Source organism: Chiloscyllium plagiosum, unplaced genomic scaffold (assembly GCF_037043375.1).
Source record: "Chiloscyllium plagiosum isolate Xiang-an unplaced genomic scaffold, Cpla_swu_hap1 HiC_scaffold_2, whole genome shotgun sequence".
NCBI classification, from domain to species: Eukaryota; Metazoa; Chordata; class Chondrichthyes; order Orectolobiformes; family Hemiscylliidae; genus Chiloscyllium; species Chiloscyllium plagiosum.
The window spans coordinates 53,906,832-53,923,016 of NW_028270140.1; the positions used below are offsets into that span (position 1 = coordinate 53,906,832).

Consider the following 16,185-nt stretch of genomic DNA (forward strand, 5'->3'; position numbering starts at 1 on the left):
AAACTAGAATCATTGCCCATGGGGTCAGTTTAATATCATACTTGAGTCAGCTGTTCTAATATTGCAGAACACCTTCTGTAAAGCAGTAGAATATCAACCTAGGTCACTTAACTCAACTACTTATTAATCTTGTGCCACAACATCTGCAGAATTGCTCAGGATTCACAGGACGTAGGCATTACTGACATTTATTTTGCTCATCCTTTATTATTCTTGAGAACTTAGAAACAGCTCAGGAAGTGAAGAGTGCTATTCAGGAGTCTGGGTAAAGCTTTGGCAATTTGACCTAGCAACGACGAAGGAACGGTCACTCACATCTTCGACTCAGGTTGCAGAGAGTTAGAGGTGGTGGTGCCTGCTGAGTACTGCAATTAGCTGTAGTATTACCATTGGATTAGTGAGGGGATAATGAGCTAAGGTCTGTTGATTCAGATAGTATATTTCCAATGTAAAATTGGCCACTTTGGTCTATCTGTGTATGCACAGTTGCACCTGTGATGTCACACCATCATCATGTTAAATTTTAAACAACTTATAAGATCCTGGAAAACACAATAGCAACTATAAATTTCTATGCACATTACAAATTTAATCCCTCTGTAATTTTCGTTGCAATTTGATCTTCTGGTGACTGTCAAAAAGCCTGGTCTCTATATAAGTGCAGTGTGATATTGTTAACAAATGGGATAACTTTAACTTCTTTGTAAATTTCTTTGCTATGAGAGCTCCTGGTTTCATGAAAAGAAGGATGTTAAATCATCAGATAATGTCACACTGAACCTGACCTTTCTGAGGTAGTTAAAAATCACACAACACCAGGTTATAGTCCAACAGGTTTATTTGGAAGCACTAGCCTCCGGAGTGCTGCTCCTTCATCAAGTCACAACCACCTGATGAAGGAGCAGCACTCCGAAAGCCAGTGCATCCAAATAAACCGGTTAGACTATAACCTGGTGTTGAATGATTTTTAACATTGTCCACCCCAGTCCAACACCGGCACCTTCAAATCATGACTACCTTCTAAGATAGGGTCACTAGACCCTGCGTGCAATTCTGGTCTCCTTCCTATTGGAAAGATGTTGTGAAACTTGAAAGGGTTCAGAAAAGATTTACAAGGATGTTGCCAAGGCTGGAGGATTTGAGCTACAGGAAGAGGCTGAACAGGCTGAGGCTGTTTTCCCTTGAGCATCGGAGACTGAGAGGTGACCTTATAGAGGTTTACAAAATTATGAGGGGCATGGATAGGCTAAATAGGCACAGTCTTTTCCCTAGGGGTCAGGGAGTCCAGAACTAGAGGGAATAGGTTTAGGGTGAGAGGGGAAAAATATAAAAGAGACCTAAGGGGCAGAGAGTGGTACGGGTATGGAATGAGCTGCCAGAGGATGTGGTGGAGGTTGGTACAATTGCAACATTTAAGAGGCATTTGGATGGGTATATGAATAGGAAGGGTTTGGAAAGATATGGGCCGGGTACTGGCAGGTGGGACTGGATTGGGTTGGAATATCTGGTCGGCATGGACGGGTTGGACCAAAGGGTCTGTTTCCATGATGTACATCTCTATGACTGTATGACCCAAAACATTAACTTTGATTTCTTTCCACAGAAATTTCTCTGATTTTGTTTCTGATTTCCAGCATCTACAGTTCTTTCAATTTTTACAAAGAAATTATGATTTTTGCTGTGTTTTCCTGGATCTTACAACTGCTTTAAAATTTAACATAAGGAATTGTTGAAGTATGGTAACTTGTTTCTTACTTGGAAATTTCATACAGCAGGCACAGTCATTTTGCTCACTCAGTCAGTTACAGCATTCTGTGTTTTCACATTTGACAGACTGCAATGATCCACCTAATGGTGTGCGCCACCCACAGACAGAGCACTTCTGATCCCCAGTGCCATAGTTAGTAAAAATATGTACTTGTTCAATGACAGAAAGATTGGACAAGGCCAGCATGAGCACAAAGCACTGAGTAGACTGCTTATGAAAAACATTTGATGATTAAATTTGGTGATTCATAGAATATGGGTGTCACTGGCAAGGCCAGTGAATCAGGGATTTATTGCAAATGCCTGATTGTCCTGGAAGAGGGAGGTGAGTTGTGTTGTTGAACTGCCACAGGCCATTCAGTCCTTATTTTTATTGCAGTGTTGGGAATGGTTTCAAACATTTACTTCATGATGTTTCTTACTGGAAGGGACCAGCAACTGAACCAGTTCACAAAGCAAAATTGACAGGGTGATAAGTGTGGTAAGAAGTAAGGTGTCTTCACCATTCTCCCTGCTTAATGTATAGCAGTAGAAATGTGGATCCACAACTACGATAATTGAATTCACATTATTTATCAAAGTAGGACTTCAGAACATCGTTTACACACACCTGCTGGCTGTACTGGTGTGGCAAAGACGTCAAGGCAAGGGTAGGATGGCTGGAAGACTGCTCATGGTTAAAAATGAATGGTCAAACAGCACACGAGCTGGTACGCGCCCAGTGACGGAGCATTACTCTGCAATAGCTTGTTTGTTAATCCGAGCTGGTGCAAAGTTCAACCTTACATTGTTGTCAAGCCAAACCAAAATCTTCCGATCACAATTTATTTTACAACTAGATAAAGATTTTAAAACTTGTTTTTTAACAGTATTAGGACCAACCGCTAACAAATGAAATGGAGTGTGTGTAATTAACTCGTGGAGACTGATGACAGCGGCTTTCAGTTCCCCTTTGTTACTCCCTCAGTTCTCAGAATTGTTAGGGGTACACAAGGCGCCATTCGGCCCATCTTGTCCGAACTCCGGATGATTAAATGGTCGTTTCCTTTCTGGTTGGAGGGCGTCTGCTGCAATCCACATGAAATAGTTTGAACACTGCGTGCCCTCCTCACAGCTCACTTTCCCAGGTGATGCAGACTTGGAGCGCCTCTGGAAATTGACGAAATGGTTCAGCAATTGAGAACAGGGAAATGTTCGGGGTTAGGAGCTCTTCGCAATAGGCCATTACGTAAGAGCAGAGCTGCCACTCAGTTTGTAGGAGAAAAGCCAATGAGAGTGGAAGGAAAAGGAACAGCGAGAGAGAAAAAAGGCGCCGTTGCACTGTTCAGATTACGGTAAGGGGGTGGTCTCTATACATTATTCACCTGTAGGTTTGTTCTAGTGTTTCTGGTCGGGAGGTGGTGTCACAGAGAAGCACAGACACACCAAGGTCAGCTCACATACTAAGCTGTGTGATAGTTTCATTTGCAGCAATCGGCTCCCTGGCAGTTATTGTGCCTTAATACGGAATGAATTAATTCACAACCTTTTGCCAGGGCAATGTCTGAAAGTAGAAAGGCCGCTGCACTCTCCTGTTTTGATGTCAACTTTGTCTTTAACCCGGTGGAATCGTGTCCTCAACCGAGTCAAACCACATCGAGCTGTCCACTGACCGTGAACTCCGACACATATAAAGTCATTTATTCCCTTTAGGCTTTTTGGTGCAAGTTTACTCAACTCACCAGATCAATGCTGCGTGGAGTCAGTCTGAAAGGCTGCAATTAATTTGTGGATCGATTGGGCATTAGGAAAGCATTCCACTTTGTACAATTAATGCGAGGATGGAGGAGTGTGTTCTGCCCGAATTGAAGGAGATAGAGAGCAAGATGGGACGGAAGATTCCCGAGAGCCTGCTGCGGTCACTGCGGGAGAAGCAGCAGGGCCCGTACAAGGAAGAGAAAGTCGCTCTTTCTAACACGGGGACACTAAGTAACTGCAGCGCGCTGGAGAGACTGGAGACTAAGATTCAGATATTGAAGAGAGACATGGTAAGTGTTGGAGCACGCGTTAGCTTACTGACCATGTACAGTGACCGCGGCTTGCAGGACACTGGATGTCAACTAATGCACTGAAAACATTAAAAACGAAGTGCCCAGGAGAACTTCGAATATTTTTTTTCTCTCCCCTGCTCAGTACAATATGAGCGCAGTGTGTGCAGACGATATTGTATTTTCTGCCAAAACGCGGAAGCGAAATGTCAGCAGCGTAAATCTATGTGGAAGCGGCAACACTTTCTCTGTAGATCACGATGAAGAGAATAATTTATTATTTTGTATTGAATCAATTTTTGGAACTTTTTTTGGATGGGTGGTACATAATTTCATTTCTAGGTGCTAGATGGGGAGATACTGGTCTGGTGGTAACATCACCGGACTGATAATCCAAGGGTGTTTATTTCAGATTTCCAGCATCCGCAGCATTTTGCCTTTCTTACTCTAATCTAGAGTTTCAGGGTTCAGATCTCAGTGTTGTAATGTTTTATTATGAAAAGACATTATCATTTTCTCTGGGCAATAGAAGCCCAGGTAGTAGTACAACAGTGTGGACCCAAATCCCAGATAGCAGCTGACCGAAATTAAATTGCATTTATAAATCTGGAATATAACACTAGTCTCAGAAATGGTGACCATGAAACTGTCATCAGTTGTTTTAAAAACTGGTCCGATTACAGAAATAACCTGTACTTATAAGCCTGGCCTACATGTGATTCCAGATCCACAGCAATATGTGTGAGAGAATCTTAACTGCCCCTCTGAAATGACCATAGCAAACCATTCAGTTAAAGGCAATTAGGAATGGGCAACATGTTGGCTTGACCAGCAATGGACATGACAAAGACTTGATAACAATTTCTATCTGAAGAAGGGTCACTGGACCTGAAACTTTCACTCTGTTTTTCTCTCCATGGATGCTGCCAGATCTGCTGAGTCTCTCCAGCAATTTCTGTTCTTGTTTCAGATTTACAGCATCCACATTCTTCTTTTCATTCAGTCAGGAACTATCTTCTGTTTTTTTCTCAAAATTTAATTATCTGGATTTTTAAAGTATGAATAGCCCTCTTATTTAATAAAGTGCAAAAGGCTTCTTAGCCATTTTGATTTTTAAAATAACCCATTTTTTGAAATATACATGTTTGCATAAAAAGCATTAAATTAAGGGAAATTTGATGAGTAACATGAAATACTTTAACGTTTGGATAATCAAAGTTTGTGTCAAAGTTCAAACACCTTAACAGCACTGGATGCAGAGTGAAGCTCCTAGTAATTTATTTAAACAATGGGGCAGCATGGTAGCTCAGTGGTTAGCACTGCTGCCTCACAGCACCAAGGACCTGGGTTTGACCTAAGGCTGTATGGAGTTTGCATATTCTCCCCATCTCTGCATGGATTTCCTCCAGGTGCTCCGGTTTCCTCCCACAATCCAAAGATGTGCAGGTCAGGTGAATTGGCTGTGCTAAATTGCGCTTAGTGTTAGGTGCATTAGTCAGGAGTAAATATAGGGGAATGGGTCAGGGAGGGTTACTCTGAGGAGGATCAGTGTGGATTTGTTTTGGCTGAAGGGCCTGTTTCCATACTGTAGGGAATCTAGTCTAATCAACGTGACCGCACCTACCCCCCAGTAGAAGTATCTTTGTGAAAATCTTAAATCCATACTCACAAAATTATCTAAACTCTAACCTCAATCTGGGTGAATCTGATCGGAGATCCTAAAAATGGAAGTAGAAAAACAACTTGCATTTATATAGCAGCTTTAATGCAAGAAAGTGTCATAAGGTGCTTCGTGAGAGTATTTTGAAGCCAAAACATGACACCTAACCACATAAAGTGCTATGAGGACAATTGTCAAAAAAAAATTGAAGGGAGAAAAGGAGAAGCAATGTCAGAGGTTTAGGGAAGAAATTCCAGAGCTTAGGGGCCTCACTAGTACATGGTATGGCCATACACAAAATTGCAATTAAAATCAGAAATGCTCAGGAAGCCAGGCTTAAATAAATGCAGATATGGATGATTCCAGCTCCAACAACACTCAAGGATCATGATGCCAGTTAGGACAAAGTAGCCCACTGAATTTGAACTTAATCTGCCACCTCCACCATTCCTTCACAATGGATGCATAGAGGCAGCAGTGTGTATCATCTCAAAATGCACTGGAGTAACTCAACAAGACTTCTAGGACAGCACCTTCCAAATGTACAATCTTATCTAGAAAGACAAGGGCTACAGATACATGGAAATCCCACTGCCTGCAAACTGTACTCTAAGCCACACATCATCCTCACTGGAAAACATTTTACTGTTACTTTATTGTTTCTGGGTGAAAATCCTGGAACTCTCTTCCTGATAGCTCCCTGAGTCCGCCTACACGACACAAATTTCAGAGATTTGAGAAGCCAGTTCACCACCACCTGCAGTGTAATTAAGGATGGGCAATTAATGTGGTCTATGCCACATAACATGAACAAATAAGAAAAAAAAAGTCAGAATCAGCCAAGGAACCAAAAACAATTGCTTCGGGTCTGGAAATCTCTACTCAGCCAGTACTAGATGCTGGACAAGGAGGCTGGACAATTTAGAGATTGGAGGGGTCATGAGAAGTCACAGAGAGATAGAGCTGGTTGTCTTGAGCTTGCATTGACAGGGTAAATAGAAAACAGATGTTCCCCTTAGTTGAAAGGTCAATTACAAAGGGCATAATTTTAAAGTGAAAGGCAGAAGTTTGAGAGGGGATTTGAGGAAACCTTTTTCAACAAGAGCATGGTGGGGGTCTGAATGTGGTAACTGGGAAGGTAGTTGAGGTGGGCAAACTCGACTGTTAAGTGCATTTGGATAAGCACTTGAAGTGTCACAACATTCAAGGCTATTGGCAAAGTGCAGGAAAGTAGGACTAATGCTGGTAGTGGTATATTTTTGGTAATACAAACTCAATGGGCCAAAGGGCATCTTCTGTACTATACGATTCTATGAATGTGGCAGTAAAGGCTGTGTTTATGAATGAAGTTGCTGAGGGGCAGCATGTAGATTAAAAATATCAGAGGCCCACAGATGAGCATCAGACAGAGCAATGAGGATTCTAACTATGATTAACTAGATGAGAATAGGACCAAGTGAGTGCAATTCTATACACAAGCAAGCAAAAACCTATATTGTGTCTTTCCGGTCTGGACCTCTTGAAAGTGCATCACAATCAATAATTTAATTTTGTGTAGAAGGCATTGTTTTTGTGGTCAGGTACTTGTATCGTAAGTATGTGAACTCCATTTCATCAACTTCTTATATTTTCTAGCACCTACACCTACAGCACATTGTAGGTGTGCTGAATCTTTGCATCAAGCAAAGGCAGATTCAAAATTCAAAATTTTGGAGTTACGTTGTAACCATGTGAACTCACACAACCAGTGTCGGACTTTCATCAAGGCATTCACATTTACATCATCTGGGCCATCATGTAACTCCAAAACGTTAGTAGCACTTTTGAATTGGCACTCATTTGAATCTGCCTTTGCTTGATGCAAAGGATCAGCATACCTACAGTCAAATGGCATATACTAGAAAATAGAAGATGTTGGTGAAATGGAGTTCACATGCTTACAATACAAGAATCTGACTACAAAAACAGTGTCTGCTAAACAAAATTAAATTATTGGTTGTGATGCACTTTCAAGAGGTCCCAAGGCCATAAGTGGAAAGACACTATGTAGGTTTTTGCTTGCTTGTGTATAGAATTGCACTCACTTGGTCCCATTATCATGTGGAGAAAGTGAGGTCTGCAGATGCTGGAGATCAGAGCTGAAAATGTGTTGCTGGAAAAGCGCAGCAGGTCAGGCCGCATCCAGGGAACAGGAGAATCGACGTTTCGGGTATAACCCTTCTTCAGGAAGAAGGGCTTATGCCGGAAAGGTCGATTCTCCTGTTCCCTGGATGCTGCCTGACCTGCTGCGCTTTTCCAGCAACACATTTTCAGCCCATTCTCATGTGGACAAAGTAAATCAGGAGAAACTGATCCAATTGGTAGAACAGTTGCAAACAAGAAAGCACTGACTTAGGACAATAGGGCAAAAGAACTAGAGGGAGCATGAAGAGAAACAAGGTCAGGATTTGAATGTGCTTCCCTCAATCAGCTTTCAAAATGCAATTGAGTAACTCAGGGGAAAAGACAGTGAGTGGAACTAGATGAGTGGCTCTTAGAGGGAGGCTGGCATAAAAATAATAGAATGAATGGCCTTCTCCTATGCTGTATTCACGCAAGGGAGAGGCTTGAAGTTAAGCAGAGTGAGACAGTAAAGATTAGTCTAGCTTTTGGGTCAAAACTTACAACTTGAACAAATTTCAGTGTGTAGAAGCGATATTCTGCTGTAAAAGGTAACTCAGGGGTGTGGGGCATGTGGTATGTCCTGCATGTAAATCATTTCAGCTGAAACTATTTTAGCCGGTGGCATATGATCCTGAGTATCATTACCATTCACAACTTATACGCCAGACACAGCTCTCTTCCTGCAGTCCAAAAGTGGTTTATTGTACTGCACTCGTCTCTCCCCTCTTCAGCCCCACTCTTGCTGGATTCATTCAACCATACAAATTGACAGAAGGTTTTATGAGTTAACTGGAATAAAATATGGATGTTTAAGCATTTTGACACCAGGGAGTTTGAATAGATTCAGTTACCATCCTGTTAAATGTAAACAGAGCACAAAATACTAATTGAACAATCAGTTGGAGAATTCATGGAAATTGTCTATCTTGGGGCACCAAAAAAGAAGCTGATTTCGATGGAGAATGTGAATATTTAGCTACATCTGACTGATATAATTTTGGGGTTCTTGATGTTTTCTTAAGCATATTTTGTTATTATTTTAACAATTGTTACATTTTAAGAGCTGGGTGTGCTATTAAGCCATGGTTCAGGATGAAAACAGTATGTGCTGTACAGCAAAACCAAGCTTGAACCAGGCTGTATGCATAGTTATCTTCAAAAAGTAGATATGCACTTCAGTGTCTATTATCCTGGGTCAGCCGTGCTTAAGTTAGTTGTAATTCAGTGAAGGATGAGGTAGTTAAGAGTGATGGTTTCACAATGAAGAGGGAGCAGACAATCACTGTCGGGAAGGTAAAAACTCTGTGGGGGTCTTAAATGGTCAGTGTAGGAGTGGTGAATGGTGTGTGAGGGTAGAGAGTCACTGTGAGGGGACTTGAATGGTCACTGGAGAGTATGGATGATGACTGTGAGGGGGATGGGATAGTCCCGGAGGGATACTGGGTAGTTGCTGTAAGGAGAGTAAATGATCAATGTGAGAGCTTTGATCAGTCACTGTGAGGGAAATGGATGGTCACTATAAGGGTTGAGTGAATGATCATTGTGGGAGTTCTGGACGGTCACTGTGAGGGGGTTGGATGATCTCTGTAAATGGGTGGACGGTCTCTGTGAAGGGTTCGACAGTCTCTGTAAAGAGACTGGATTGTCACTGTGTGGGTAGCATGAGGAATAGAAGGTCACCGTGAGGTAGGTGCATGGTCATTACGAAGAGGATAGTCACTTTAGGGTGAGGATTGTCTCTGGATCTGACCAAATTCTAATGAGAATGATACTATTTTCCACGCCAACTCTCATTTCGCTAATTGCTCATCACCAGTGACATGAGTGGAGCATGCTATGTGAGACTAATTGTCGTCTCCTTGACAATGGCCGTGAACCTCTGGGACCAAGCAGCAATTTCCCAAGTTAGACTAGGACCGGGCTCACTGGGAAGCAATATTCTGTGCCCTGACCTTAGGGAACATAATTTGGTTTCCTTGATTCAAATTGTCTGCATGGCAGAAACAAAGCCACAGTTTAAAATATGGCATGAATCATTTCTTGTTAGAATTATAGAATCCCTAGAGTGTGGAGACAAGCCGTTTGTCCCAACAAGTCCACACTGACCCTCCAAAGAGTAACCCACCCTACCTTTTTGCTCGACCTTTCCCCTGACTAATGCACCTAACCAACATATCTCTGAACACTATGGGCAATTTAGCATTGCCAATTCACCTAACCTGCACATCTTTGTCTGGACTTGTCACTGTGTGGGTAGCATGATGAATAGATGGTCACTGTGAGGACTGTGGACTGTGGGAGGAAACTGGAGCACACGGAGGAAACCTACACAGATTCCACACAGATGGTTGCCCTAGGCTTTAATCAAACCTTGGACCCTGGCACTGTGAGGCATTAGTGAGGCTAACCACTGAGCCACCAAGCTGCCCATTAGAGAATGATTGCTGTGTATGGATTGCTAGAGAATAGCGACATGATTCTGGACCTTGGGCAATCCAATCTCAGCTCTATGTAAACAATAAGACAGTCTACATCATGGCTGGTAGTATTCCATTGAATCCAGGATATCTGTTACAAATATTATTAGATTAGATTCTCTATGTATAGAAACAGGCCCTTCGGCCTAACAAGTCCACACCGACCCTCCGAAGGGTAACCCACCCAAACCCATTCCCTTATCCTATCCTATATTTGCCCCTAACTAATGTACCGAACTATGGGCAATTTAGCATGGCCAATTCACCTGACCCACACATCTTTGGATTGTGGGAGAACGTGCAGACTCCACACAGACTGTCGCCCGAGGCAGGAATCGAACCTGGGTCCCTGGTGCTGTGAGGCAGTAGTGCTAACCACTGAGCCACCATGTGGCTGTCTTCTCTCATGACTAGTGTTGCTCATCAAGAAAAACAAGACAAAATATTCTGGATTGGTCTCAGAAATAGTAACAAATTGAAGGCAGTCGAAGACCCCATGCACTTCCCTTGCTCCCCCCCACCAACCTCTGCCACCTCCCTGCAAAGCTTACATTAGATCTGTCAGGACATGACCGACAAAGCCGATTTCAATTTATAGCATTAAGATATTTAAATTCATTCAGGAGATGTGGGCCCCATTATCTGGACTAGCATTTATTGCTCAGTGAGGCATGAAAGAATTCATACTATCAAATTTATTCAACTAATATTCACTTTTAAGTAGAACTCAATAAATACTATTGCAACTGTCTTCAGGAGCCAATAGGGTTTTTATTCAAATAAACGATTCAGCGGAGACTCAAGTTATAAGCTGGTCCACGAACGTTGGCTAATATCCTGTTTACAAATACTGACATTAAGAACAAGACATGCTTTAAAGATGTAAAGCTAGGTTAGACTAAGAATCCCTTTCAAGAAATTTGTATGATGGCTCTGTTGGACAAACTAGTTTCTATTTAGTTCTAACTATATGTCAAATTGGCCAACTCTCCTCAGAGCAGAGTTTAAGAACAGACGAGTAGTGTTCACCAAAAAATAAAATGTTAGGACAAATTTCAGTTCTTATTTGAAGCAGTCTTAATGTGCAAAAAAACTGAATGTTTCTAATTTACAACTGAATCACAACCATTAAACCACCAATGAATGATAATCATAATTGACAAATTTTGGGTAACTTATTGCCTTTATTTTATTTGACTTAGATCATAGAACCCCCTACAATGTGGAAGCAAGCCATTCAGCCCATGAGTTCATACTGACTGTCTGAACAGGATCCCACCCAAACCCATCCCTCTGTCTAATCCCTGTAACCCTGCATGTCCCATGGCTAACCCACCTAGCCTGCACATCCCTGGATGCCATGGGCAATTTAGCATGTCCAAACCAGCTAACCTGCACATATTTGGATGCAGGACTGGCTTGACAGCAGGAGACAGAGGATAGTGGTGGAGGGTTGTTTTTCAGTCTGGAGGCCTGTGACCAGCAATGCGCCTTAAGGATCTATGCTGGGTCCATTGCTTTTTGTCATTTATATAAATGATTTGAATGTGAACAGAGGAGGTATGGTTAGTAAGTTTGCAGGTGACCCCAAAATTGGTGGTGTAGCGGACAGCGAAGAAGGTTACCTCAGAGTTCAACGGGACCTTGATCAGATGGGTTAATGGGCAAATGGAGTTTCATTTAAATAAATGTGAGGTGCTGCATTTTTGAAAAGCAAGTCAGGGGAGGGCTTATACACTTAATGGTAAAGTTCTGGGGAGTATTGCTGAAAAAAGACTTTGGAGTGCAGGTTCATAGTTTCTTGAAAGTGGAGTCCCAGGTACATTGGATAGTGGAAGAGAAGGCGTTTCGTATACTTTCCTTTATTGGTCAGTGGGTTGAGTATAGGAGTTGGGAAGTCATGTTGCAGCTATACAGGACATTGGTTAGGCCACTTTTGGAATATTGTGTGTAATCTTGGTCTCTTGAAAGGGTTCAGAAAAGATTTTCAAGGGTGTTGCCAGGGTTGGAGGATTTGAGCTATAGGGAGAGGCTGATTAGATTAGATAACTTACAGTGTGGAAACAGGCCCTTCGGCCCAACAAGTCCACACCGCCCCGCCGAAGCGCAACCCACCCATACCCCTACATTTACCCCTTACCTAACACTAGGGGCAATTTAGCATGGCCAATTCACCTGACCTGCACATCTTTGGACTGTGGGAGGAAACCGGAGCATCCGGAGGAAACCCACGCAGACACGGGGAGAACGTGCAAACTCCACACAGTCAGTCGCATGAGGCAGGAATTGAACACCAGTCTCTGGCGCTGTGAGGCAGCAGTGCTAACCACTGTGCCACCGTGCCGCCCACTACCACCGTGCCACCCAGATGGGGGCTGTCTCCCTAGAGCATTGGAGGATGAGGGGTGATGTTATAGAGGTTTATAAAATCATGAGGGGCATGGTTCGGGTGAATAGTCAAGGTTTTTTCCCTAGGGTTGGGCAGTCCAGAACAAAAGGGCATAGGTTTAAGGTGAGAAGGGAAAGATTTAAAAGGAGCCTGCGGGGCAACCTTTGCACTCCAGCAGGTAGTACATATATGTAATGAGCTGTCAGACAAAGTGGTGGAGGCTAGTACAATTATAATATTTAAAAGGCATCTGGGTGGGTATATGAATAGGAAGGGATTAGAGGGATATAGGTCAAATGTTGGCAAATAGAGCTCGATTAATTTAGGATACCTGGACGGCATGAATGAGTTGGACTGACGGGCCTGTTTCCATGATGTACAGCTCTACGACTGTATTTGGACTGTGGGAGGAAACCAGAGCATCCAGAGGAAACACATATAGACATGGAGAATGTGCGAACTTCACACACACAGTGATCTAAGGGTGGAATCAAACCCGGGTCCTTGAAGCTGGAAGGCAGCAGTGCTAGCCACTGAGTCACAATGCTGCTCTCCCTTGACTTCTTGCTCTGAGTTTTAGCAGCAATCAGCATAATGGCATTATTTACTAAATACTGAAAGATTAATTGAGAAGCACTTCTATTTACTTAGTAACATTCACTACCGCCAGATATCTCTAAGAACTTTCCAGCCAATACTGTACTTTTTGAAATGTAGTCACTGTTGTGCCCAGCAAGCTCCTGCAAGCATCAATATCATATGACAACTTAATTTTCTTTTGTGTGCAGTTCACTGAAGAATAAATATTGGCTAAGACATGGGAGTGAAATCCCCATCTTTACTTTGAAATAGTGCCGTGGAATATTTTGCATCCATCTGAACAGATACATAAGGTCTTGGTTTAATATTTCATCTGATAGATGGTATCTTTAGCGGGGGTGTGCTCCCCCAGTGCTGTGATTGAGTGTCCACCTTTGATTTTTTTTTGTCACACTTAAGCTGTAGAGTGGGACTTGAGCTGTAACCTTTGTGTTTCAGGAGCAAGTGTGGCAGCGCTGACATTTAGGTGAATGAAAACTTTCCACGGAAAGTGTGTTAATGATTTCTCACACCAACTGAGACTTTTATAGATGATACCATGCTGCTATACAGGAATGCTGATCCTGCTGAAACCCCACAACCTCCATTGCCATTTAATTTAAATTGATGAAACAACACCAGTTGTATTGAAGCTTAATAGTTCCCTATTTAAGATCACAGAGATGAGCACAGGTAGCATGGAATATTGATAATTTGTACAATTGTTCACAGCTTCTTGACTATTTTAGCACAGTGAGTCCCTGTTTAACATTACCTTGCTTTATGGTGTTTTTGGTTTAATATCAGTCAGTTACTGCAGCCTCCAGTCTAGTTTAATATCTCTGATTTCATTTTAAGGTAATTTCCCATTGGTAGTTACACGTGAACTGATCTGCGCCATTTTGGAATTTCCTCCCTTACTACCTGACTGTCCAACTTGAAGCCTTACTGGTTTCATAACCTGCACACTTACCTGCAGCCTCTCCTTGGCTTACCATCTCGCTGATCCTTTTGCTTAGTTTATTGTCCTCAGTTTTGCTCACAACTTCCACACTTGAGTCCTCAATGTGAATGGAGGCAGGAGAAGCAACTTCTGCAGCATGTGAGCAATGAATACAGTAAACTAAATCAAATGAAGCCCAAATAAATCAATGTTTCAGCTAGGAGAATTTGTGATCTTGTAAGGTGAGAGACAGTGAAAAGGCAGTGTTACATCTCCTCTGCTTGTACCAAAAGATGCCTTGAGAAAGAGATTAGGTTTAGAGGTGATGGAGGATTGGATGAGGGTGTTGCATAGGGAGTGGTCCCTCGGAAACTTGACAAGGGGATGGGATGATGCGTTTGGCGCATTTTGCAAGAAATGATAGAAAATGATCCATTGAGTATGGAGACTGGGGAGGTGTGAGGACATTGGGAGGAAGGGAAAGGCATGAGAACGGGGTGCAAGAAATCAGTTGGATATGGGTGAAAATCCTGTCCTTGGATAGAATTCATGATTGAGGAAAAGGAAAACTTACCACAAGAATTTGTGTGGAAGGTTGTATCATCAAAGCACATGTGACAGAGAATGAATGGAATCCTTACAGCATGCAGTCAGTAGGGTGTATAATGAATATTTGTGGCTAGCTGATCCTCAGAGTCAGAGAATTCAACTGCATCATTTTATTTACCCAACCTTTATATAACATTTGGGCTTGAATTTTCCCAGAGTTTTGGAGAAGGATTGAGAGGTGAGAGGGGTGGTCACATGGCATCACAATAGCACCCAATCTGTCCCTGCCACCAGGGTTTATCACAATGGGGGCAATGGTAAAGCACCAGCTGGGCTCCCCACCAACCAAAGGTGGGAGGCCATTTAGTCCAATTAATAAACCAATTGATAGCTGTGTTAACCCCAGATACATTCACATAGCCCCCCGGAGTAAATCTTCTTTTGTGTCACTCCTCAGCCCATGGACAGGCGTGTTGGTGGATATGGTTGCCACAGATACAGCAGTAGAAGAGCTAGACAAGGAAACATCTTACTTACTTGTGAGGGAAGTGCAAGATGTCAACACCCTTTCCTTTAGTTTCCAGCTTCAGCTGCCTTCTCTATTGGTGACACTGCTAAGCCACCTGAGCTCTGATTAGACCGTCTGCTCAGAAAGGCAGGTCTTTCTTAAGTTTCCTTAGGTTATTCATTCAGGGAATGTGGATATTGCTGGGTGGGCTGGCGCCCCTAATTGCCTTTAAAGTGATGGCCTGCTTGGCCATTACAGAGGATAGTTAAGAGTCACATGTAGGCTACAGTGGGGAAGCACAGCAGAATTCCTTCAAACATAAACAAAAATTGCTGGTGAAACTCAGCAGGATCTGTGAGGAGAAGGTAGAGTTAACATTTTGAGTCAGGTAACTCTTTGTCAGCAGTTTTCCTTACCTTTAGTGTACCAAATGGGTTTTTAACAGCAATCATTGATGGTTATCTGATTGACATTGGCCGCCTTTTATTTAAATTTCAGATTTCACTATCTTCTGTAATAGGATTTAATTCCAGAATGTTCTGAGATTCTAGATTGCTAATACTGTGATATCATCATTATGCCCCCTTCCACTCCATAGATTCTACAGTACTGGGACACACAGTTGGGGGCTTGCAAAAACAGATTTGGAACTGGTGGCAGGACCACAAGACAGCCATTGAAATTCTGGCCAGGGGTATTTAGATTTGAATGCACATAACGGCGTAATATTCCCATGCACATTGATAATACATTCACCTAACGACTACAACTTTCATATTGAAATTGTAGACTTGGCACACTTCAACATGTTGTCTGGAATTGATGGTGCAGTTGATATTCTAATTGCCCAATGCTAAAGTTGCAGGGAAGAGCAGTAGGAAGTTCAGCAAGTCTTCAACCTATGGTATATAGTTTACTGACACTCATTGTCATAGCTCACCTCTGAGGAATGTGAATATGATGCCAGAGCGAAACTATTGCCTGTGCAATCAAACCAGAACAAAGTGTTCATATCCCCAAAGTAGAGAAGGGGGAAGGAAAAGGAAAACAGAGCAAAAATACATTTTTAAAAAAAAAGTCCACTCTTCCCCTGTCGACACAAGATAACCATGCAGCAGTCCAT

At 42.5% G+C, this 16,185-nt stretch overlaps 1 protein-coding gene across 1 annotated transcript in view; it reads left to right on the top strand.

Annotated features, from left to right (window-relative positions):
• Window positions 1-3,155: 3,155 nt before the first annotated feature.
• The window catches only part of LOC122562099 (leucine rich adaptor protein 1-like), a 37,541-nt gene continuing 24,511 nt past the window's right edge, over window positions 3,156-16,185 (top strand). The window contains exon 1 of the mRNA XM_043714627.2: window positions 3,156-3,794. Coding sequence (XP_043570562.1) covers window positions 3,588-3,794 — 207 coding nt within the window. The 5' untranslated portion in view covers window positions 3,156-3,587. The remainder of the gene's footprint in view (window positions 3,795-16,185) is intronic.